The 25,333-nt window shown below is 42.2% G+C and overlaps 1 protein-coding gene across 6 annotated transcripts in view; it reads left to right on the forward strand.

Annotated features, from left to right (window-relative positions):
* Window positions 1-25,333, forward strand: part of LOC109411403 (baculoviral IAP repeat-containing protein 6) — an 86,764-nt gene that overhangs the window by 2,961 nt on the left and 58,470 nt on the right. For 3 of the 6 annotated variants that reach the window (XM_029860329.2, XM_062846670.1, XM_062846671.1), the window contains exons 2-4: window positions 10,274-10,673; window positions 19,730-20,040; window positions 20,107-21,573. In XM_029860329.2, coding sequence (XP_029716189.2) covers window positions 10,484-10,673; window positions 19,730-20,040; window positions 20,107-21,573 — 1,968 coding nt within the window. In that variant the 5' untranslated portion in view covers window positions 10,274-10,483. Of the gene's footprint in view, window positions 1-9,918; window positions 10,129-10,273; window positions 10,674-19,729; window positions 20,041-20,106; window positions 21,574-25,333 lie in introns of those variants that run through there. The other 3 variants (XM_062846669.1, XM_062846668.1, XM_062846667.1) reach the window with 3 other exon arrangements.

The following is a 25,333-nucleotide window of genomic DNA, read 5'->3' on the forward strand; positions in this document are numbered from 1 at the left end:
ATTCTTGAAAAGGGTATAATTATTCGATAGCCAACTTTGAGCTTTTATATCTCCGGATTCAATGAACTGATTGCAATGAAATTTTGACCATTCATGACTTATATGATGAACTCTTAAAAACGTTTAACTTATCTTCAAATTTTTAACAAGAGAAAAAGTTATAACGATTTTAACACCGCTAGCCATGATGGTCTCCAATAGCGGAAGGTCCGAAAGAGCTTGAAACTATTGAGAAATCATCATGTCTACAGGTCGTAAGCCCTGATAAAGTGTGGAACGTTTTGATGGCTGTGATCCCTGACCATCATGTCAAAACCCAGGGATACCCAAGTGACCATACTGTTAGGGTGTAGGGGTTGCATGTGTGAGGCGCATATATTGACAGGCATTGCTATGGACCGTTAGGGCTGAGTAGGGTGGATGAATGGATCTACGATTGCTGCATTATACTGAAAAAGTCGTGATTCAGCAGTGGTGGCACCGCTTTCCGCTTTTGTTCGGCCTTGGTGGTTTGTGTGGGGTGGTGCGTGTCGGTGTGTGTGTGTGCTTTGTGCGTGCGGTGCTTACGGCTTCAGCAGGGTGGTTACTTGGGTAGTGTGGGATAATTGGGTTTGGGACTGAGGGGGTCGTCGTTGATAAGGCCGACATCATTGAGTGCTCAGTGTTGGCGGTTGTATTGGTGACGATTTCTTCAGCCTTAAGATCTCATTTATACCACGCACAGATTTTTGGGAAGAGGGAGTACTTTGTAATGCAAGAGAGGGATTTAAACTCTGCGTTACGGGTTGGGCGAGGTCATGCAGATAGACTCAACCCAGGTGACCGTGCGGCTCGGACAGTGATGCATGAATGAGTGCGGTGTGGGTGAGGTGCGCTGCCCTGTGGGTGCAGTTGAGTCCGGGTTGGAGTGGAAAGAGACCCTTCTCTACTCTAGGTCGGTTTCGGTTGTACGGGCGTGGTAGTGTTTGTCTTATTTGTGCCGTGTTGTGCGTGATTTGCGGCTCGAGCTGCGTGGTTACTTGGGAAGTATTGTGCTCTGTAATCTAGATTTTGGTTTTAAGGTGAAGCTAAGGCTGGGCTGTGCCTCGGATTTGTTGGGCGCAGGTCGGGAGAGCTGGTGGCAGTTTGTGCTGGGGGGTTTACTCGATTGGTTATTCACTGATGGTGGCCAGTCGATCGACTTATCGGCACTGCCTGTCATTTGGTTCTTGGGGTTTGTGCTCTCGAGGTTCGGGGCGTTGCTTCGTTGTATCTTCGCTTTAATACTAATATTCCTTGTTTGATTTAACTAACTGTTTTTTACAGGCGTTTAACTCATTCTATTTCATAGATTGCCAAATTTAAGGGTAATGGTTCAATAGGGTGTTAGCTATCAGAGTGGATTAGAACGAGTTGGCGCCTACAATACACCAACACTGACACAAACACTCCAATACTTACACGCACACATGCACCTACAACTAGCTGTAAAAGACCAGTGGGCGGGACAATGGTGCCTACCCAACAGTTGTAGGTGGGGTGTTTGGCTTAGCTACATGACTTGGTCCGGCAAGCCCATAAACATCAATTGGTAGACGTATTGCCTAGTGAAAAGACAACGCAGATGGGCGAAAGCCAGGGGATGCGTTGATAATAGCAGAATAGCAGAATAGCAGAGAAAAAGTTATAACGATTTCATTCATTTCACGATTTTTTAGTAAATTCATCAATTTCTAATATGCATCCCATTACTTTCTCAATTTATTAGCGGCTATGTTGTAACTTTCCTTCAAAACACATTTATATATAAGTCATTTAGAGGGAAATTAATTGAACTATAATTTGCATCTTGAATTTTGAAACGATGTTAAAGTTTTGGATAAATTGGTGTTTTATTAGAAAAATATTCTAATCGTTATAATTTTCTTCCGTGTTTAGTATTTTAAGTTTAGTCAAAGGTTTTTCATAGCTCATTATACAAGTCATGAATGGTCAAAATTCCATTGCATTCGGTTCATTGAATCCGGAGATATAGCAGCTCAAAGTTGGCTATCGGATAATTTTACCTTTTTCTAGAATCTTTATAACTCCGTGGACAATGATCCGATCTTCTCCAAAATTGGACTACTGATACACTACTAGTTGATGAACTTACAGTAAAAAAATGAGAATATTTGATGCATTTTTCGAAAAGTTATGGCGAGTTGAACATTTTTTGAAAAGTGAAAATTTTACCTGTCCCAGTTATTTTGAGTAACCCCTGTACTTCCGTAGTGCGGGAGTGACCGCTGAGACGAATTCTACTACCTCGAAAGTATACCCGTATATTGTAGTATATTGTAATACTACTGCCAAGGCCTGTTCTTTCTCGCTCAGTTCCACCTTCCAGCATGTACTTTGTTTCAGCCGCATTCACTCCGACAGTTCTGCCACCGTTCCAAATGTTCCTAATAATAAAAAATCCGCAATAAATTACAATTACAATATCGATGTCATCCATAAAACAGAAAGTTTTTACGCCTTCCATGGCGATGTTTAATAATAGACAGGAAAGTCCATCACCTTATCGCCGTCACCGGCTAAATACGAATGAACTGGATAGTTCACCCGAAGTCCTTATGCTGTTTTCCACACCGGCCATCGTTGCTCTTATCAGTCTGGTGAACTTCCCGGGAAAGCTGTTCTCGTCCATGGTTTTCCATAGCTCTTTGCGGTCGATTCTGTCGTACGCCGACAGAAGTCGATGAACAGGTGGTGCGTTGGGATCTAGTGTTCGTGGCATTTCTGGAGGTTTTGCCGTACTGTGAAGATCTGGTCCGTTGTCGACCGGCCGTCAATGAAACCGACTTGATAACTTCATATCAACTCATTTACTTTAGGTGATAGACGACGCAAGATAATTTGTAAGCGACAATCAAAATGATCGAAGGTTCTCATACACTAACTTGTCGCCTTTCTTGTGGATAGGACAAATTAACTCTTCCTCTCACTCCTCCGGTTCCCAGATCTTGACTACTACCCGATGCAGACAGGCGGCCCACTGTTCCGGCCCTCATCCGGGCGTGGTGAGTGCTGCTGCCATACCGTCCTTACTAGCTGCTTTGTTATTTTTGATCAGGTGGTTAGCATCCTTGCGTTCCATCAACGTGGGAGTTGGTTCGTTCCGGTCCTCTGCTGCACCAACATAACCTTTCCTCGATTGCCTTGATCCCCCGTTCCTACATTTTCTAGGCCATTCAGGTGTTCGTCGTAGTGCTGCTTCCACTTTTCGTTGTGGCACGAAGCTTCTGCGAGATGTCTTTTGCATTTGATAGAACTTACATGTATCTTGAGAACGGCACAGTAATTCAATTTCCTCGCAATTCGCTTCTTCCAGGAGGCGCTTTTTCTCCCAGAAGAGCCGGGTCAGTTGCTTCCGCTTTTGTCTTTGCTGTTACACTTGGAAACACGATCCATCCATCAGGAAAACCATCAGTAGAGAAAACATTCCATGAATTAACCATACTTGACTATACCAATACTATTGTATCTTCCTGAATAAAGTTAGTTCTAAGTTTGACTGTTGCAAGAGCAGACGCGAGTTTTGACTTGTCCCGATACAGTCCATTTTTTCCCCCAAACAGCAAATGCTCTCTGTCTGGTTCCATGCTGCAGCATTATCGGTCGCGCTGCGTTCTTCTCCAAAAAGCTTGAATGGGAGCCTAAGAAATTGTCTAGGTCGTTCAGGTGTTTCTGGGTTTGCACGCGGTTCTATATTTGCGGGTTCATTTCGTAGTTCATCTTGTTCTGGTATGCGTCTTACCAATTCAGGTACCGGTAAAGAAGGAACTTCATAGATTGGAACTTCTGCACCAGCAGGTATTTGTCCCTCAATTCTTGGTTCTGTAGTTGGCATTTGTCGAAAACCATATTCATCGAGGAAAATCGTGAGTGGTGAATCTTGATGTAACGGTTGGTTGCCCATCAACTTGAGGATACTTGCCATCCCAAGTAACCACGGTGTCTGCATGCAATAAGGCTTCAGTACTGTGGTTACTTGGGATGTCTTCTTCGAAGGATACGGCAGCAATGATGTATGTAGTCTTCCTCTGGACGCAAGCTTCTATCGATAAGGCGGGAAAGCATGTCAGCAGCACATCCAAATTCGTTTGTTGAGACATTATTCAGCATGATGAGAGCCCAGCGCTGCAAGCGATTTGCCGTGTGCATCGGAATGCCCTTTTTCGATCCGAATATTGTCAGCAGTGGCTTATGGTTCGTCTGAGTTGATGATGGATTGATCGCCGGCTCACTTGCCGAGTTGCTTCCAAACTGTTTCCGAAGCAATGGAAATATCGCTGGCCGAATCGAGTTGGAGAGGGACTGGTACTCCGTTGATTGCCACGGTAACGAACTTCCGCTTGCTTTCCCGGTGTTCAACGTGGTTGACAACGAACACGCCTTTGGTTTCAACGTTGGATTTCCCCTTTCTTTCGCTTCTTGCTGATGGTTGATTGTGAATTGTGACTGTGTGGTTTTAGCCGGATTCGCCGATTTCTTGGAGCAGGGACAGTATCCTTGTTTATGGCTGACGCGGTTGCAGTCTCTGTAGAGGTGCTTGTTGAAAGCGCATTCCTTCACAAAGTGCATTTGACCGCATTGCCAACAAGGTGTCTTCGGCTTCTTACTTTCCGGCTTCGAGAAACTATTCTCAGGCGCTGCATCCTTCCTGTCCCTGATGACGTGAAACGCTGACTTCGAACTGGATTGCTGTGCGATGATGCTTGTGCCTTCCTTCAGGATAATGAGGCGTTGATACTCGCCAATTAACGACTGGAGAGTGGCTGGTGCTTCAGGTTTCTCGTGTTCCAGGATCGAAAGAAGTTTTGCTCGGACATCGGCGTCTTTTGAGGCTTTGAGTCCACTGACGAAAATGAGGCTTTTGAAGGTCCAGGGTAAGGTTTTGGAATTGAAAATCTTTACAGGCTCGGTTGACATGTCCACCATAGCTGATTATATCTTCAGATTCGCTCCTTTACCAACTGGAGATATTGGAAACGCTTCTTGGTAAACGCTTCTTTACCTTACTGCGCTGTCCTGTTTTGATGGCGTCTGCTACGATGTTCCTGGCTGTATTTTTGTCTTTGATGTTAACGTTCTGTGTGATCGCTGTTTCCATGTCCACGATTATCATCATCATGGCTACCAAGCGGACGGAGCAGAGTTACTTCATCGATTTGAAGAGATCCATCATCAGCATTCAGAAGGACGTAACATTTCTGAAAAAGTGTCAAAAGGAGAAACTAACACCAGTTAATCATAGGATTGAGGTTAAAAAGCACATCCCACCCAGCGTCACCAGGAAGGCCGAAGGAGAGTACATCGCAGACACCATCAAACGCCACTACGCCAAGTTGGACAAGCTGACACTTAAGTGCTATTCCCTGCATTTAAAGTTGGCCAACGAATATCCAAAAGGCTTCCCATTGTTCCTCACCAAGGTAAAGCGAGCAGAGGAATGTGAAGCAGACAGGAAGAGACGACTACACAAAAAGAAGCTGACGAATCTACGAAACGAGACCAGAGCGATAAAGGACACCCACACTCCAGTTCCGATGGTTCAACCCATTGAATGATTCGTAGTAAACCGTTCGACGCAACAGTTCACACAGGAACAATTGACATACCTCAATAAGGGGTTAGGATACCCGTATAAAAATGAACCATTGAGTGTATGGGAAAAACTGTGGAAAAACAATAGATTCTTATGTTAACCATGATTTCTATTGTATATGTATTGTAGAGTACACTTTTAAACTTGAATCGTTACAATAGAATAACATTAGATTTCATTGTTACAGAATTTTCTATTAGCAAACAGTAGATTAACATAAGATTTTACTGTTTTCGTCAGAACTCTTTTTTTTTGCATTTTCCTCAACTTCAATATTTAGATCATAGGGTATCGGGATGCTTCGTTGGCATAGTCCCCTCGTTTGGCCTATCTCAACGTTAACCAAAAACTCAAACAAACACGCATAACTGGATATCGGAAAAGGTATGCGGCATACAACTGTAACATTTCGTTTCAATTTTAGCACTTTGGAGCATTAAAATTAAATGAAAATGTCACATGGGCCCATATAGCCGAGGCGGTAAACGCACGGGTATTCAGCATGACCATGCTGAGGGTGACGGGTTCGATTCCCGGTCGGTCCAGGATCTTTTCGTAAAGGAAATTTCCTTGACTTCCTTGGGCATAGAGTATCTTCGTGCCTGCCACACGATATACACATGCAAAATGGTCATTGGCAGAGGAAGCTCTCAGTTAAAAACTGTGGAAGTGCTCATAGAACACTAAGCTGAGAAGCAGGCTTTGTCCCAGTGAGGACGTTACGCCAAGAAGAAGAGAAGAGGAGGAAAATGTCACTTTGTTTAGCTTTTGTAGACGCCATGATTCTTCGGCTTAGTGGGTAGTCTATACACATGATCATAAATGGCATGATTCTGGAACATTTCGAACTGACTTTTCAATAACTGAACATTTTATGCGACGATCAAAGACGCTATTTTGAACTTGTATATTTGTTTTCAACGAATAATAAATATTTTACAAATTGAATGTGGGCCGAATATTGAGGACATTTTTTTCACTATGTACCCAAATCTTGACCCATCAGTAAAGTGACGTCAACAACACCAATAAAGTGACGTCAACAACATTGCTTGCGTAAGAACCAAAAAGATCGAATAGGAAGAAAGATTTTGTGTACGGTGACTGTAAAAATATAACCCAATAAATAGGGTTGCGTTGTTTTCGTTAATAAATTAAGATAGAACTTTAGTTTAAGTAATTTATTTACAGTTTTTCGAAAATTTGGCTCCGAAAATGTAATTAACAAGTAAGATTGGTGAACAAACAGAGATAATACTTCAGCAGAAATATTGAAAAAATTGTGGTTCTAGAGCATGGAAAGCAATAGGCCAACGTTGTATCCACTAATAGGCCAATTTTTGTACGTGTAACAGATCATCGTGGACATGGAAACAGCGATCACACAGAACGTTAACATCAAAGACCAAAATACAGCCAGGAACATCGTAGCAGACGCCATCAAAACAGGACAGCGCAGTAAAGTAAATTCAGACGAGAAAAGGATTGTAACGGAACTTAAAAAAAACTAGTATACTACAAGAAGGCAGACAAAGGTAACGCGGTTGTTATTATGGACAAGAAGGACTACGACGAAAAGATGGAAAAGAAGATAAACGAAGGACCATACAGACATGTACGAGTAGACCCACTACCCGGACTAATTAGGCTGACAGACAAGACCCTGAAAGATTGTAAACCCATCATCGGAGAGGCTCGTTTAAAGGAAGAAACAGATGCGAGAGATTATTTTAGCTGAAGGATCCCCTACCCACAAATTGGCTAAATGGTTAGTCCAAGAGTTCCAAAGTATGCCAAAACCCTTCCCCACCAGTTCGGTCAAAAACAGTCAGGAATTCACCCAAAAGTTGTTGGAATCATCATCCATCGAGGAGGACGAGATTATGGTTTCTTTCGACGTCGCAGCACTATTCCCAAGTGTCCCTGTAAAGGATGCTCTTAAGCTTCTCGAGGATTGGTTACTACCCCAAAAGTCTGACGCAGCTTGGAAAAGAAAAGTTAGGACTTATTTACGTTTAGCCAGACTGTGCATGGATGAGAATTACTTCCAATTCCGTGGACAGTTCTACAAGCAGACCAAAGGTGCCCCCATGGGAAATCCCCTATCCCCATTTTTATGCGAGCTTTTCATGGCAAATTTAGAAACCAATCTTAAGGAGCAAGGTTTACTTCCGGAGAAATGGTGGAGGTACGTCGACGATATTTTCAGTGTGATCAAACGGGAAGCTTTATCTAAGGTTCTAGAGGTTATCAACAATGTGCATAAGGATATCAGGTTCACTCACGAGGACGTAAAGAAGGGAAAACTTCCATTTTTGGATGTTTTAGTTAAGAGGGAAGACAGTTCATCGTTCGAATTCGAGATTTACAGGAAACCTGCCAATACCATGCGTGTCATCCCCTATTCGTCGAATCACTCCTTCCAACATAAGATGGCAGCTTTTCACCACATGGTTCACCGAATGCAGATTCTACCTCTAAGCGATGACGGGAAGAATAAGGAACTCACTCACATATTCGAAACAGCGAAAATCAACGGATACTAGGAGAGGACAATTCAGGCCATCATCGACAAAAAGGAGAGGTTGCGATATCGAGGTTCCCTAACAACTCTTACCCCTATTTCAGAGTCTTTGAAGCGAGTGTCAGTCCCCTTCGATCAACACATCACTAATAATTTACGTTTTAGGCTCAGAAATTTCGGGATCGATTTAGTTTTTTCTAGCAGAAGCAATCAGTTGAAGACTTCATTAGGCTCTCCAAAGGATCCGGTCAACACCCTAAACAAGGCTGGCATTCACAAAATCAGTTGCTCCCATTGTGATAAAGTCTACGTTGGTCAAACAAAACGGTCTTTGGAGGTTAGATTCAGGGAACATATGGCGGAGGTGGGAAAGGCGCAGAGGATAGTGAATAGGCCTTTTCAGTTGACAGGTCCGCGCATGCCACTGTTTACAACTGCCGAAGGATGCAAATTCTTAGTGGAATTCAAAGGAACAGTACTTAACCCTATTTTCTTTTCACTTAAATAATTCTTATCCGTTGCAAGAAAATAGAGAGCGAAAATGGTGCAAAATCGCTAATAGATCTCCGCTCGTACGTTTAATCGTTCTGGTCTTTAACAATAAGTGCGCGAATGAACCAAAGAATACTGCGCCGAAACATGATTTACCGTACTGGCGGTGGTATACGAGCACTTGCGCTCGAAAATTTTCGCGCAACGTATATTATTTAAGCTGGATGAGTGCGATTGGAAATCTGTTACTTCCGAAGATCTGGCTTCCTCAGTCTTGGACTATTGAAAACGGTGTGTTTTGCTTTGCCCGACGTTTCGGCTCTTATATTGAGCCTTTTTCAAGGGGATACTATAAACATAGAACATTTTAATAAAAGAGACTATTCGCACTACATTTAACAGATAATTTTCTTACGCTGTTAATCGTTCCTCGTTCTTCTTGTATGCATATCTGAATTTGAGTTATAACAAAATTGTAAATAAGTCCATTCAAATTAGTGAAATCTCTGTGTTTTCATGTTATAAATTCAAAGTCAGATACAAGAAGCTCCCCCTCAAATCAGACCAAAACCAATGTAACGAGGAGCGGTTGACAGCGTAAGAAAATTATCTGTTAAATGAAGTGCGAATATCTAGACTCTTTTTTTAAATGTTCTATGTTTATAGTATCCCCTGGAAAAAGGCCCAATAATAGAGCCGAAACGTCGGGCAAAGCAAAACTCACCGTTTTGAATAGTCCAAGACTGAGAAAGCCAGATCTTCGGAAACTTTTATTTAATTATGTCGGTAGTGGCAAGTGAGGGGGTTAGCAAAGGGGGTTAAGCAAAGGGGTGATAACCCAGTTTTGATTAAATGAAGCTCAAAGTTGTTCACCATAGACTTAATATAAGTTATAACTTAAATAAGCTCCGAAAAGCTTGAAATCTAAAGATTTTTTTGATTTGCTCGGCTCAAAATCGACAAAAAGGTCACTTACGCCGCTTACACTCCTTTGCATCGGGGCCCCTCGAGTACAAGGAGAATACATTTTACTAAGGTGGCGCAGATAAACATTACAAACCACTGGTTGTCTCTTCCACTCTTCTGGTGTTCTTATGCAACTAAAATAGTGACGTCACTATTTCAGTTCCATAAGAACACCAGAAGAATGGAAGAGACAACCAGTGGTTTGCAATGTTTATCTGCGCCACCTTAGTAAAATGTATTCTCCTTGCCTCGAGTAATCCCATTGATGTCAAAGCCATTCCCACATGTTACGCTAGATGTCTGAATCGTTCTTTGACAGCGCAACCGATCGGGCAGTCAGACATCGCAGTTTGCTTGCTGCAGTTGAAGTTTCTTTATTTTCCACAAAAGTATAGGCAGTTTAGTTTTTTTTTCTTTCGCGGAAAACTCGAATGGCGGCGGATGTTGGAAACATCTGCTGCTAATCCTGAGTGCCCTAGAAAGAAAATTCCACGTTCATCGTCGTCGTTTTCACGTACGAATTTCACAACCATCTCAGTGTTAATCACCTGTATACTAATTTCGATTTGTTGTTTTTCTTATCTGGTTCTTTTCATGTCACGAAAATCTCCACGGCGCGATGGTGATCTACGCAACACCAACAACAATGAAAAAATCAGGAAGAGGATACGTCGACGGTGCAAATTTTCAATTTCGAACAGGAAGTGACTACTATTTCTAGCTTTTTCTAAGAGTGTCAAGTGAAGAGTGCGAGTGTTTGAAAAAAAAGTGCTGTGCGAGGAGGGGCGTCATTTTCCCTCTTGGCTTCATAGTCGCCTACTTCCGACTGGTGAAGCAGCCAGACGCAGCAGCAGCAACAGCAGTAGGCAATGGCCAACGGTGGTGGTGCCGCCGATGACCAATGGCTGAAAGAGGATGGCTACCTGAATGTGGATACCGAATCGGTTCGGATCGTTTATCATCCGTTCCTGAATGTGATCCTGGTGTTTACCCGGGCCGGCGAGGTTAAAGTGCTCGACGTGAACTCCGGGGTGATCCTGCAGAGCTATCGCGTTTCCGGTAAGTGGCTTTATTTAGTTTTTCTTTTCTTCTGTGGGTGTTGGCAGTGTCTGAATGAATGAGTGCGTCTCTAGTTGTATCTGTTGTGATATGAATCAAGCAATACAAGATGAAGTGCTCGTCTAAAACAAAGCTATAAGAACTTTTTCGGCTAGTTTATGTTATTTGGAACGTGTAAAAATACAGTTCACGATAAAACAATAAAACTAGCAGTCGATTTCAATGCAAAACGGTCATCTTTGACGATACGGTGCTTGATTTCCAGTGAACCGATTGGGTGGAAATTTCAATAGCGATTGGGTAGAAATTTAATCAAATTATGAGAATTTTTATGTGTGGAAATTATTGGATACGATACATAGCATTTAAACTTCAGATATCAGTCAGACAAAATAATAAGACCATTATTTAGTGTTTAGGGCCAATTCAGTAGATATGCTTCCGTATGGCCTGCATACAATGTCATCGTTCATAGAATTACTGGTTCTTCAGAATTTTTTTAGTATTTTAGTATTCAGAATTAAATATCCAAAAATATACTTTTGTTGTGGTAGTGTGGAAGTGGTCCTATTCTTTTGATGAATCGTCTATATGTAACTTCCATGACTGCTTCCATCAGAATACAGCTGCAAAGTCAGGAAATTTCATGAACTTGCTATACAGCTGCTGAGTAATAAAATGAATCACTTTTATAAATCAAGCTGAGTCAAATAAAAAGTAGGGTAAATCGCCAATTGTTGAACAGGTGGAGTTTTTTTTTTGCGTGTAGAAAAATATCCAGTGATTGTCTAGATCTAGCCATTTCTTACACTTACCATTGAATTTGAATTCCGATCAATTCCATTCCCTAAAAGAAATGATCGTCGCCAAGTGTTGAACGGTTCAAAATGGTAGTTGAAATTTTAATATTTCGATAAGTCAAATTTTCATTTTGAAGTTTCATGGGAGTTTCAGAAGGGTTCCCGGTGGTTTCAATAGCTTCCAAGGGAGGTTTCAATATGTTTCAATGGCGTATCAGAAAATTACAGGAAGGTTCTGAAGACATTTTTGTTGGATTGAGAGGACGCCATTGAAATCATCTGAATTCCCTTGGAACGTCACTGCAACCCCCTGAGACCCCTAGAACATACCTAAAACGCCTTCGAACCCTCCAGAAAATTCCTGAAACGCCCCTGGAACTCTTCTGAAAGCGCATGAAAGCCTTTGGAAAGTCTTTTACCATTCTGAAATTCCCTCAGATCCTCTGGAACGCTCCAGAAACATCCCTGAAACCCCTTGTAAAGCCCTGAAATCCCCTGGAACGACCCTGAAACTTCATGGAAACGTCTGGAACGCCAATAAAACCCTCTGGAGCGTCTTTACAACTCTCTGAACTATCCCTGAACCCCCTGGAACGTTCCTAAACCACCTTGAAAACCTATGAATCTTCTTTTTGATTTGTCCTGGAACTCCGCTGAAACTAATTGACCTCAAATCCTCAGGAACGCCCCAGAAACCTCCTGTAACGAAACCCCTGAAACGCCACGTAATCCACCAAAACCCTTTGAAACCCTCTCGAACATCACGTAACCCCTTGGAACGCCCCTGAATCTCCTTTTACGGTGAAACATCAAGAAATCCCATTGCAATTTTGCATACAAACTTTAGAGGCACAAATCTGACGAACAAAGCTTCGAACCAAGCCGCACATGTTTATCCTGGCTTTGCTCACTTGCAAAAAGAGGCAGCTTTCCCAAATCGAGCGTATTTGTCTACGAATTTTCAAAATTGGTGCTCTTGCAAACGTGAATAGGGGTCCAAGTCTTCCATTGTGGCTGCCATATTTGTATCCTCTGATGTTTCTCCTTAACCCTTTATAAGACTGAGAAAACTAGACGAGGTGTCTACGCATACTATCAAATGTATGCAATGTATGAAACTCTCAAAAATCTAGGTGGCAATATAGTTGCCACTGCCAATTTGGCGTACTTCGAGCTTCTTTAGGTGACAATACAGCTGCCACTGCCCGTTTAGGCCACCAGCGCTGGTGGTAATATTCTTGCCACTGTCCGTTTGGGGTACTTTTCTTCTCTTGATTGCGACAAAAAGTTCGACAGGAGATTTTTAAGTGGGTAAAGCAGGGTGTCTAAACCTGAAATTATCAGGGAATTTTATTTACCCTGGAAAAAAAACCTGGAATTATCAGAGAATTATGGGGTCAATCAGGGAATTTTTGGTGGTAAGAATTTTTTGTTGAAATTAGTTTGAACTAGGTAGACCAATATAACGTTCTTGGAGAAACTTAGGAGAAATACATGTAACCATTGCTTGCATTTCTTAAGTTTCTTTTCAGAACCAAGATTACAAGTCATGGATTTTGATAGATTTTTGAGGGGAGTTAGCGACCGAACCCGGTTAAAATTTTCTAACAGTTCCCTTATGGCTTTGTTTTGAAATTAACTGAAAAGCTTAGAGATTCCATTTTTTTGTTACTGGTAGATCTTAGAAAATTTCTAGAAGAAAGATTCTTGAAAAAGCTCGCAAAATTGTCTGAATTTTTGTTTAGGAAATCCTTCAAGGAATATCTGACTTATTTGTAACGGAAATCATGATTAAGTGCATTAAGACTTTCTCTGAAGTAGCTAGAAAAATTCTTCGTATAACGACCCCATCCGTGCACGTCGGGTAAACTGCTTCAGAAGGATTCCTGTCCTATGTCCTATTCAAGGTCTAGTTTCGAGGTTTTAGCACTATTCACCGATGTTACCTTAAAAAAAAGAAAAATTATTCTGCGAAATCGAACTAAAAAAAATGGAATCGAACGTTTCTACCTGACTTATTCTACTTGTGATCGCATGTGAGTCCCATATTTGCTGGGTTTCCTATTCATATGGGACAGTTATGCGATCATAGGCAGCATACTTGGATCAACGTTATCCAGAAAGAATCGTTAACTAACACGTTTTTTTTCTGTGGGAGGTGTTTTAGAGGAGTTTCAAGGCGTTTCAGGGGCTCCAATTGTCCATTTTTCACTCACGCCAGTATTTGTAGATTTACGTTTTTTTTTAATTATTTGAAACTCGGTTGATTTAGCCGCAAATATCGATAAATAATTATTTATGATTTCCAGGAGTTTAAGGACAGACTTGTTAGAATCCCAAAATTGCTGTCACAATGGCCGACTTTGACACCTACTCACGATTTCGAGCGCACAAATCTCTTGGTAAACAAAACCAGCGCACCTTATATTCTTATTATATGCTTATTCCAAGTGAGCAAGGACGAAATAATAAAATATACTGTTGTTTGAAGCTTGCTTCTTGAGATTTGTGCGTCTAAAGTTCTGATGCAATGTTGGAGCGGGATTTCAAGACGTTTGTCCTTAAAGGGGTTTATGGAGGCTTCAAGGCGTTTCAAGACGTTAGAGGGAGTTCCAGAGGAATTTTTGGGGGTTCCAGTGGGTCTTTTGGGAAATTTCAAAGAAGGTTCAAGGGGGTTTCAGGGAAATTTCAAGACGTTTCAGGAGGTGATGGGGTGGTTTTGAAGGAATCTGCAGAGGTGTCAGAAAGTTCTCTAGAAATTTCCAGGGATGTTTTAGGGGGCTGACGTTTTAGGGGATTTTAGGGTGCTCGAGGTAAATTTTAAAGATGCTTCAAGGGGTTTTTAGATATATTTTATTGAGTTTCGGGTTTGAGGACAGGAATAACTTGAGCAGACTTGAACAAGTAATAAGAGCTTTATTAAAAATACGACTAGCTTGTAGGAGTTCTGGTTAGGGAATAAGTTTTTTACAGTAACAAACAAACTGGTTACCTAGGGTCACTAGGTGCTGTAACTAGGTGTGTAGCGCAGCCGATTGCTACTACGACAACACCCCCTCTCAATCGAACATCCGTGGTCTTCTCCAAGTTGTCTTCAAATCTTGAGACCTTGTTACGAACCGGCAATCCGACTTCAGCACGATTCCTTTCCCGCAAAACTTTGGTGTGAATCGCCATTTTGGTATTTGTGCGCCATCCTTCCTGCATTGTCCAGCACCGTATGTTCCGCTGAGTGTTTGAGTGTTCTCTTGGCTTCGATGACGGTTCTTTCGTTACAACCTTTCCAGAAACTTGAGGCAGGTTTTTTTTGCGTACGCCTGCTTCATTGGGCTTTGTTCGAACCAACTTACCTTGAACATAGCTTTCCAATTTACAATAGTAGGCTCTGTTTTGGTTTTTTGACAGCTCCAGCTCATAAAGACCTCCTTTGAGCTTCCCCGTCGCTAGCACTACACCATTTTTCTCCATCAGGGCCTCGGATTTCTTGAATACAACGTTGATGCCTGCTTTCGTCATTTTTCGCACTGAGATGAGATTCTCTCGAAGATCTGGCACGTACAGAACGTTCTTCAAATTCATCTCAATTCCTTTGTTACTTCTCAATCCCGCAATTTCTCCAATCATTTTTGCTTATCATACATTGTCCATCTTTCGCTACCTGGATATCCACCGGTCTTGCCAACTTGTGGATACTTGTGAATACCGACTTGTCACACTCTAGGTGGTCGCTGCACCCGGAATCAAGCTTCATCTTCAGACATGTTTTGGTCGCATCAGCTACAAAACTAACCGCAGCATTTGAACTTCCCTTTTCTTCATATACATCATCTTCTTCCGAACGTCTCCAGCGATCTTTCATGACATGTCCACGTCTTCCGCACTTGTGGCATTTTCCAGTAAACTTTTTTTTCAGCTCCTAGAATCTTCCTGTAAAGGCCGTGGGACTGTATTCACCAAAACTGCCTTGTCGATCGGATCGCTTGGATTATTCGGACAATAGTCGTTGCTTCACCATTTCCAGTGTCAGTACCTTTTCCTGTACATTCTCCAAGGCGGTGACTAACGGGTCGTACGATTCTGGCAGTGTCAGGAACAACTGCGACACCAAATCCCCCTCCGTCAACGTAGCTCCAGCCGTCTTTAGCTTGCGCACGAGCCCGTCGAACTCCAGGAGGTGTGTTCGCATGTCCGTTCTATCTTCCATTCTTAATCTTGACAATTGCTTCCTCACGAGCGTCTGGTTGACCACTGATTTCTTCGCGAATGTCGTTTCGAGACTAGTCCACATTTCTCTTGCCGTTTTTCGCTCTCGAACGACCTCCAGGCATTCATCAGCCAGACAGCTCACCAGCACCGATTTCGCTCTATGGTACAACTCTTCAAACTTCCCTTTTGCGGCAGCTACACCTGGTGCTACTCCGGTTAGCACTTCCGAAACACCAGCCGCTTCCAGAAATAATCGAACTCTGTAGCTCCAGTTCTCGTACTGATCCCCGTGTCCTCGGAATTGTGGAATTCCAAACGCCAAATCCTTCGGTGTTGAGCCCATAACCTATTGAGTTTCGGGTTTTAGGACAGGAATAACTTGGGCAGACTTTAACAAGTAATAAGAGCTTTATTAAAAATACGACTAGTTTGTAGGAGTTCTGGTTACCGCGCTGCCATAGTGCCGCGTGAAAGTGAGAGTGAGAGTGCGCGTCCAAAGGATTTTCGTGGATTTGCTGTTATTGATATTCTTCTTTGCGGCTTCGCACACGCACACTCCCACTCTCACGCGTAACTATAACGGCGTCGGGAATAAGTTTTTGACAGTTACAAACAAACTGATTACCTAGGGTCACTAGGTGCTGTAACTAGGTGTGTAGCGCAGCCGATTGCGACTACGACAACAAATTTCAATGTATTTTAATGCGTTTCAGGGTCCCTGGGCAAATGCACAACCTTGTGATCATCTGGTTGATTGCTGTCAGGTCTCGGGGCTTAAATGTATATTTATTCTACAGAGAAAGATACACACTCGTGGTGCCAACAAGAACCGATACTTTTCGTGATCAAACAAAGAAGCGTCATGGTCCTTTTTTGTTGTTTTTGATATATGTGATTTCTATTTTCAGGAAGGAAGTTGATACACCAGTGGCGTCTCGTAACCTCACTTTTTACCTGTTCAACGACCCTAAAACTTGCAATCGCGGAGCATTCAGGATCAGAATCAAATTGCAAATGGACGGAAACGGCTATTCTCGTTATTTTCTACAAATTACAAGCCAGTTTGTTGAGAAAATTGAAGAATTTACATTCGTTGAACAGGTAGATTTGAGGTTAGGGAATCGCCACTGTGATACACAATTTGTCCTTCTATTTTTTGAAATTATTATTAGCCAAGCTTGCAATATTGAAGACTCAAGAGTCAACAAGAACAAGAATTGCAAGAAGAGCTGTTTATGCAAGTTCACTGAAAATCAAGCACCATATCGTCAAACTTGTTAATTTTGTGCGTAAAGGTAAATAATGTTGACGATTTAATTAACAACACATTCTTCCTGAAAAATCAAGACCGCTACATGCGCTTGAAACCGTTAACCGAGGCAATTTACAGTTTGTTGTCACCCCACCTACGGGCGAAAGATTTTGTTTTTCTTTTCTACAAAATTGAAAGCTGCAAAGTTCAATCGTTACAGATAGGTACCAATGTAAGCAACTATTTGTCAAACTGTCCATTTTAAGTAGCATACAGTGAAATACGCATGTGTAATTATGTTGCGCAAAAATAATCACGAACCGTTTGAGAAAAGGTCATTGTATATTGCCACCATGCCTTCCGATTTTTCACTCTTATATTATGGTATGTGGGGGCAAGATGGGTCAGGGGGCAAGATGGGTCAGTACCGTTTTCAACCGTACTATATATTTTTTGAATCTTTCAATAATTTTCCCAGATGAACGAAGTGGATACACAAAAAAGTGATATATTGTTTTGAAAATTCTTTACGTTTCTTGCACAGAAAAAAATAAAATATTTTTTCGTTATACTCCTTATGCTATACATTCCATATAATTACGTGTATTGTGTAGACGGGGCAAGATGGGTCACCCTAATTTTTCGGTATGTTTGCATAGTTTTTGAAAATGTTTTATTCTTCATTGAAAGGCTATTCTGTGATCTACATTATCGAAACTATTTTTGAAATTTTCCTACAAAAAATATAGGTTTTCAAAGTCCGTTCATGGCTACCTGAACAAAAATCTTCTAGTTCTGAGAATAATCTACCGATATGTTTCAACACTTTTTTATGTAATCTTTACGTCTGTGAAGTTTAGATGTATAGAGAAAAAATAGAAGATATAGTATTTTTTTGTTGGAGAAAAATCGAGTTTCCTGATAGCTGACCCATCTTGCCCCCGTAAAAATGAAGTGGGGCAAGATGGGTCATGTTTTGAAAATTGCTTGTCAAGAAACAGGTTTCAAACTTTATGACCTTTCTATACTTTTATATCATAGCTGACTAGTGTATCTGAGAGTCGTGGTAGAATACAGAGAAATGCGATTTATATTCAGACAGTTATAGGGGTCCATTTCTTAGGTGACCCATCCTGCCCCCACTTACCATATTTGACCATTTTTGCACAATATGATATGCTGTTACAACATGAAATGGCTTACATAAACCGTTTTTTCTGATCGAATGCTTCGAGTTTCATAGTTTCAACAGAAAAGCAACTGTCCGTGGTACAGTAACAGTATCAGGTGGTATCAGATAAAAGAGACATATTGTGTGGACTGAAATACAAATTGTATTTCTCTATGCGGGTTGTGACGTGCTAGAGCAAATCTGAGCCCAGATTCGGATTCAGCGGCCCAAAATCTGTCAGAGACACATAAGTTTGCTTTTGAGACAAAATAATGTTGCGCTGTGTTACCTTTATTATTTATTGTCCTCCCCCTTGGCGAGTCAAAGGGCACTGTGACAAAAGAAGAAAATGTGATTTGTTCCGGGCTTATGTGAAACTTCCACTCGGGGAGTTTAAAGGAATTTCAAGTTCCAGAGGGGCTTTAAGGCTTCCAATACGTTTGAGGAAGTTCCAGAGGAATTTTTGGAGATTTAAGTGGGTCTTTCGGAAATTTCAAAGGAGGTTTTCAGGGAAATTTCTAGAGTCTAGACGTTTCAGGAAGTTATAGGAGGGCTTCGAAAATCCCATCAGTCTGGATATCTCAGGAAGTTGTCCAGAAGGTTCCAGAGATGTTTCAAGGGTGACGTTTTAGCGGATTTTTGGAGGCTTTAGGTGAATTTTAAAGGTGATTCAAGGTGGTTTTTAGAAAAAATTTCAATATATTTAAAATACGTTTTAGGTGATTTTCAGTGGATTCAGGGTGTCTCAGGGGGATTTTAAAATGGTTTCCGGAAGATTCAGAGGTGTTTCAGAGGAATTTCAAAACGTTGGAAGTCTTTTCAAGGCGATATAGATTGTTTTCTAAAGGCTCCTGAAACCCTCTGGAACGCCCCTAAAACCGCCTGAAAACCCCTGGGCACCCTAGGTATAAACGCATCTGAAGCATTCTGAAACGCCCCTGAAACAGCTTGGCCTCCTTGCCCATAAATGACATTCAGTGTACCAGTAGCCGCTCGTGTTCCATAATAGCCGCTCACTGTCTCGAAAATGATGTTTATTGGCATAAATCGGTGCAAACACTTTAACTGCAATGCTTTTTAACTGCAAGTCCGCTAAATGCAATCATTTTGCAGTTATCGCACCGCTATCCGTCAAACTGAAATGTCAACAGCGATGCGATGTTTTTCGCATACACTTTTAATGCAATGCGATGTTTTTCGAATGCACATTAGTTGCATTCTGCAACAAGTGGTAGTTCTTTGACGCCTGTCAGTTGTTGCAGTTATCGAATTCCATTCAGTAAGTGAAACGTAAACATGTTGTAGTTATCGAACGTCTACTGTATTTTGAATATCCGTGGAAAAAAGAGCGTATTTTTGCAGGGAACTTTGTTTCCTACACTCGTAAGTGGTACACTGAGGGTATACGCCTCTATTTCAGCCATTTACAATTACTTTACTGCCGTGAATCGCATATCTGTCCCATTTGCATAGGAAATACAGCAAAGATGGGACTGATATGCGATTCACGGCAGTTTAGTTCGATTTATAATATATAGTTTCTTACACTGGTCAACAATTGGCCAATTATTATAATTTGATCACATTTTCTAACATTTCCATGCGTATGTTTTCTCCTGTATTACAGAAAATCTCCCGGCACAATGTCGCTACCTGCCCGACCAGGACAAAATCCTGTTCTGGAACGGCCGAAACGTGTCGCTGCGGGGCGACTATAACGGTGTCCTGCTGCTGGACACCATCCTCCAGGCGCCTGTTTCACAAGCGGACGACATCATCCGGATAGAGCTGCTCCTATCGGAAGCGGTACTGTTCCTGCAGTGCCTACAGAATCTTGAACAGCATGGACTGGAAAACACGGCAGACGTTATCAACGAGCTGACGTTGAAAGTCGGCGAAGCCCAGCAGCATGCCAAGCGGGGCATCAAAGCGCAGAAGGTATGTTGCTTATTTGAAGCTAGGAGAACAAACTCTTGCATTGAATTATTTTCTTTTTCGTTACAGTGGGAAACGATCTGTTTGGAGCTGTCCCATTCGTCGCTCCGGATGGTGGCCGGCGAAATGGTGATGCAGCTGAAGCGACTCGATCGCCACATTCCAGCGCTGGCGATTGCCTCGGCCATCAACGAACGGTTGACGGATCTGCTCGAGGGCGCCCGTGTCACGGAACCATCGGCCCTGAATCGTTTCTACATGTTCTCGGAAGCGACCCGGCGGCAAACGTTCGAGGGTTGGCCCCACATGGACTACAAGTGGGTGCTGCCGGATCAGATGGCCCAGGCCGGGTTCTATCACTTTCCGGGAGACAATGGGAATGACGATCGGGCGATGTGTTTTACGTGCAACGTGTGCCTGGTATGCTGGGAAAAAACCGACGAACCGTGGAGTGAACACGAGCGACACTCGCCAGAGTGTCCGTTCGTGAAGGGAGAATTTACTCAGAATGTACCGCTTTCGGTGACCTATGCCACGAGTCCGGCAGTATCTACCGAAGGATTCTCCATTATATCGTCTGGGGATCGGGGAAATGTGTTCTGCACTGGAATTCCTTCAGCGGATGTTACCGTGTGGAACGTAGAGCGTCAGCTTGTCAAAGTCTTCAACTTCAAAGTGCAGCTCCATCCGGACATTCTTACGACCACTACGATTAGTTGTAACGCTGTTGTAAACAACATAGAACTGACTGCTCTTTCGACGTACTACTTGAAGCATGCAGGAGTGGTTAACAAATCTAAGGTAGCATCGCTTTCACTGAAGCCGAAAATGCTTGGAACCAAAATTGTATGTGGAATTCGAGTTAATAGCACCGAGCCGGAAGTCGACAAGGACGAGACAGAAACCACTTTGCTGCTGATTGTCTACAACGTAGAAGAGTCAGCGACGTCTGGAGATGAGGTTGCGGAACCAAAATTTCGAATGAATCCGGTCTCCAGTATAACTGTCATTCCACCGAAAAAATCTTCTCTGAGCACCATTGACGAAAAGTACGAAGATGACTTTATCAAGTTCCTATCCGGTAACACCGAGTCCCAGCTGTTGGAATCGATTGATAAACTCATCCACCTGGATACACTGAAAAAGGACGATGCTGCGCTCTGCCAGCAGTTCGGTGCCAAGTTGGACGACACGTTACGCAAACTGATGGAAGCTTCCGGTTCACCGTCGGTGGGTTCCCTTGACAAGCTGACTCCGGATGATTCCCCATCAAACCCACCGCCGATGGGTCTCTTGGAGCCGGCAGTCAAGGGATCCAGCAGCATTTTATCACTTCCACCAACTCCACCGTCGTCTGTTATTGGCAGTGGCAGCAGTGCCAGCAATTCGTCAACCCAGCTGACCTCGGTGAAGTCATCGACGCAAGCGGATAGTGCCACCAGCATCAGTAGCACCGTGGGCAGCAGTAACACGAACGTATCGTCGACTCTGTCCACGGCTGCCAGCAGCGTAGCATCCTGTAACTCCCGAGCAGAGGTATGTATTCTTTTAACCATCTGAATATTCTAAGTGTGATTCCCTGTCTCTAAATACAGATATGATTTAGAAACTAGGAGTCTGGATTAGCTCAACCAGACTGTACTGCATCCGTAACGCAATTGCATTCAAATGAGTTGAACTCACACTCTCGCAATACTTGTAGTTTTTCCCGCCAAATTAAACTGCAAAGCAGAATTAGGTGAAGCAGTGAAAGGTGATCGAACTTACTATAATAGTCAGTTGTGAACAATTAGTTAATATAATCCCAAAAAAAGGCATAGGGTGGGGCGGGGCAAGATGGGTCACCTAAGGATGGATCACCATAACTTTGTAAATACAAATCGTATTGGTTTGTATTCGCCCGCTTCTCTTTAATACACTAGTTAGCTATGCTAAGAATCGAAAAAAAGTTCAATAAATACAAAATATGATGTTAAACAAGCAGTTTTAAAAAGTGATCGATTTTGCGTCGTGAAAAAAGTGCGGGGCAAGATGGGTCACCTTTTACGTAATTCACATTTTCTCAACGAAAAACGTCAAAATATAAGATTTGTTCCGCATTCATATATGTTCCATATCCATACTACACTGAGGATACTGCAACTCCGAAAATCATACGAATCAACTATGATTTTTTGCCACAAGAATTTCTTGCGAAAATCATAGTTCCGAACTATGATTTTGGATTCAAAGCGCCAATTATTATTGTCATACTGTTATTGTATAAATTTCATTACATTCACGTATGAAAATCATACCTAAAACGTATAAGAAAGTATGTCTTATGACTATCATACATATTTTTGTGAAATATTTTGCACAAATTTAAAAAAAATTGCAACCTGGAATCGAACCAGGAACGTCAAAGTTGGCGAGTGCGTGCTTTACTCATTCGCCCATCGACGCTTCGGAAGTTGAAGTGGTTAGAAGCCAATAAAAGGTTTTAATGTTTTTTAGCAATGATGTTTCATAACACATCTTATGATTTTCATACGATGCTTCTTATGAGATTTTTCATACGACAAGTCTTATGGATTTCGCTTTTCAATGTATGAAAAGCATACGAGAACTATGAAATGATGAAAAAAATAAAAATAACTGGTTCATAATATGTAAACTATGAAAAACTTACGATCAGTATCCTCAGTGTAAGTAAACAAGAGCTACTAGTAAACATTTTATAAATTTATTTGGAAGATAAAAAACTTTACGATTTCAGTGGTCCTAATGCGACTTGAAAATCGATGTTTTCACTAAAAAAATATCATAATTTTATGTTATAATTTTGAGCGTTCATTCCGCTTAATTGAAGTCATTTATGAGATAATCTTGTAATAAAAAATAAATAACTTTTGAATGCTCCAAAAAACGTTCAAAATTGAAGGTGACCCATCTTGCCCCGCGGCCGTTTATATGGAGATTATATGGAATGTATCGCATAAGAAAAATGGCTAAAAACCATTTTATTTTTTATTTCCAATGAGAGTGAATAATTTTTCAATCAATGCCCCAATCTTTTGTATATTCATGCTGGTCATCTAACAAAATTATTACCATAATCAAAAAAATGAGTAATGCGCCCGAAAATAACACTGACCCATCTTGCCCCGCGACCCATCTTGCCCCGCCCCACCCTACCTAATCGTGTGTTCGCGGTTTCGTCAATCAAAAAATAAATCGTTTCAAACTTCTTTTGGGCTGTATAAAGGTTGAATTTATTAGAGCATGATTTTTGCGTCTTCACCGAATGACTTGCTCTTTTGTTCTGGTATTGCGTCGCAGACGGCGCACGCTCAAACGGAACTGGCAAATTTCAAGAAAATTTTTATTATGTCAAGATAGCCTGAGGGGCGCTTACATACTTACCTTACCGATCAGGCTAAGGCCTGGGTGGCCTCTGCTGTACATAGTAGCCGTCTCCATTCCACTCGGTCCATGGCTGTTTGTCTCCAGTTCTGCACTCTGCGTAGGGTCCGCAGATCGTCCTCCACTTGGTCGACCCACCTACACTGAGCCAATTCTTCCGATCATAGTTATATGTCAGTCCTATATTACTGCACTATTGGAGTATCATATGAATCTAATCTAGGTTGAAAATGAGAAGTGAGAGTTATATGCGACGCATGTGGTATGACTCTCAAATCGCCATTATATTGTTATATGTCTTGCATTTTGCTTCTATCATGTGGGCTGGGTACGACAATGTATATGCAACTCCAATAATATCCTTCACATTTTGAAAAAAAGTTTCCTTGGGCTCGAGCGGGAATCGAACTCACAACGCCTAAGTGACCGACGCCGCTAGCCACACAACCACGAAGCTCACTTACTGGAATTGCGACATTCTGCAAAACTGTATTCCACTTTATCTTCCAATGTTGCTTTTCCTCCCGGTCAAAGTTATATGCACAGCTAATGCATAAATCGTGTTATGTGCATATAAGTCCGGCAAGTGTCGTTGAGTTTTATTAGAAGGCTTTTCAATCGGAACTGTTTATGATATGATACGTATAACGATGCATTTGATGTGAACGTGTCAGACTACGGGTACAATGTATGTGTAGAATAGGCTCTTAGAATTATTTCAGTGTAGCTCGCTGCGCACCACGACTTCTTGTACCGGTCGGATGACTCTCGAGAACCATTTTAGTCTGGTTGCTATCCGACATCCTGATGACGTGAACCGTCCACCGTAGCCTCCCGATTTTCGCGGTGTGGACGATGGTTGGTTCTCCCAGCAGCTGATGCAGCTCGTGGTTCATTCGCCTTCTCCAAGTCCCGTCTTCCATCTGCACTCCGCCGTCGAAAACTCCAAGGGCGCGTTGGTCCTCTGCACGTAGGGTCCAAGCTTCGTGCCTATAGAGGACTACCGGTCTAATCAGCGTTTTGTAGATAGTTGACTTCGTGTGACGGCGAACTTTGTTCTATCGTAGAGTTCTGCGGAGTCCAAAGTGAGCTCGATTTCCTGTCACAATGCGTCTCTGAATGTCTTTGCTGGTGTCGTTGTCGGCGGTCACCAGTGAGCCCAAGTAAACGAATTCTTCAACCGCCTCGATAGAAATTCGGAGTGGCGGGTGCGGTGATTCCTCCCTGTAGCCCTTTGCAATCTTGTACTCTGTCTTAGACACATTAATGACTAATCCGATTCACCTGGCTTCACTCCTTAGTCGGATGTACGTTTCCGCCATCGTCTCAAATTTACGAGCTATAATATCAATATCATCAGCGAAACCAAGCAGCTGAACGGACTTCGTGAAACTGAAAATCATTCCACTCCTGTTCATCCCCGCTCTCCTTAGGCGATGTTAAACAGTAAGCACGAAAGACCATCACCTTGCCGTAATCCTCTACGAGATTCGAAGGGACTCGAGATACTAGATACTAGAACTACGCACATCATTCGATCCATCGTCGCCTTGATCAATCGTATCAGTTTATCCGGGAATCTTCCGGGAAAATACGACCTCCTCAATCAGTTGTTTTGAAATCCCAGAAGTTACGTTCAAAATCTGAGCGAAATCGATTAAGTCAAGCTCAACGAGCTTGAAGTTTGTATGGTAAAACTTAGTCAAATTTATGCAGAAATCTAAAATTCTCGATTTTTGCCACTAGGTGGCGCTGTGAGCGTTCAATAATTAAAACCTTTAGTATTCTTGTAGGTAACTTTATGCCAAACAACTTTGTCTTTTTGTACCGTCCGGATCTCTTGCAAACACTAGTTTTGGAAGGTTGTTGTCCAGCATTCTCGCAATATGCC

Source organism: Aedes albopictus, chromosome 1, assembly GCF_035046485.1.
Source record: "Aedes albopictus strain Foshan chromosome 1, AalbF5, whole genome shotgun sequence".
NCBI classification, from domain to species: Eukaryota; Metazoa; Arthropoda; class Insecta; order Diptera; family Culicidae; genus Aedes; species Aedes albopictus.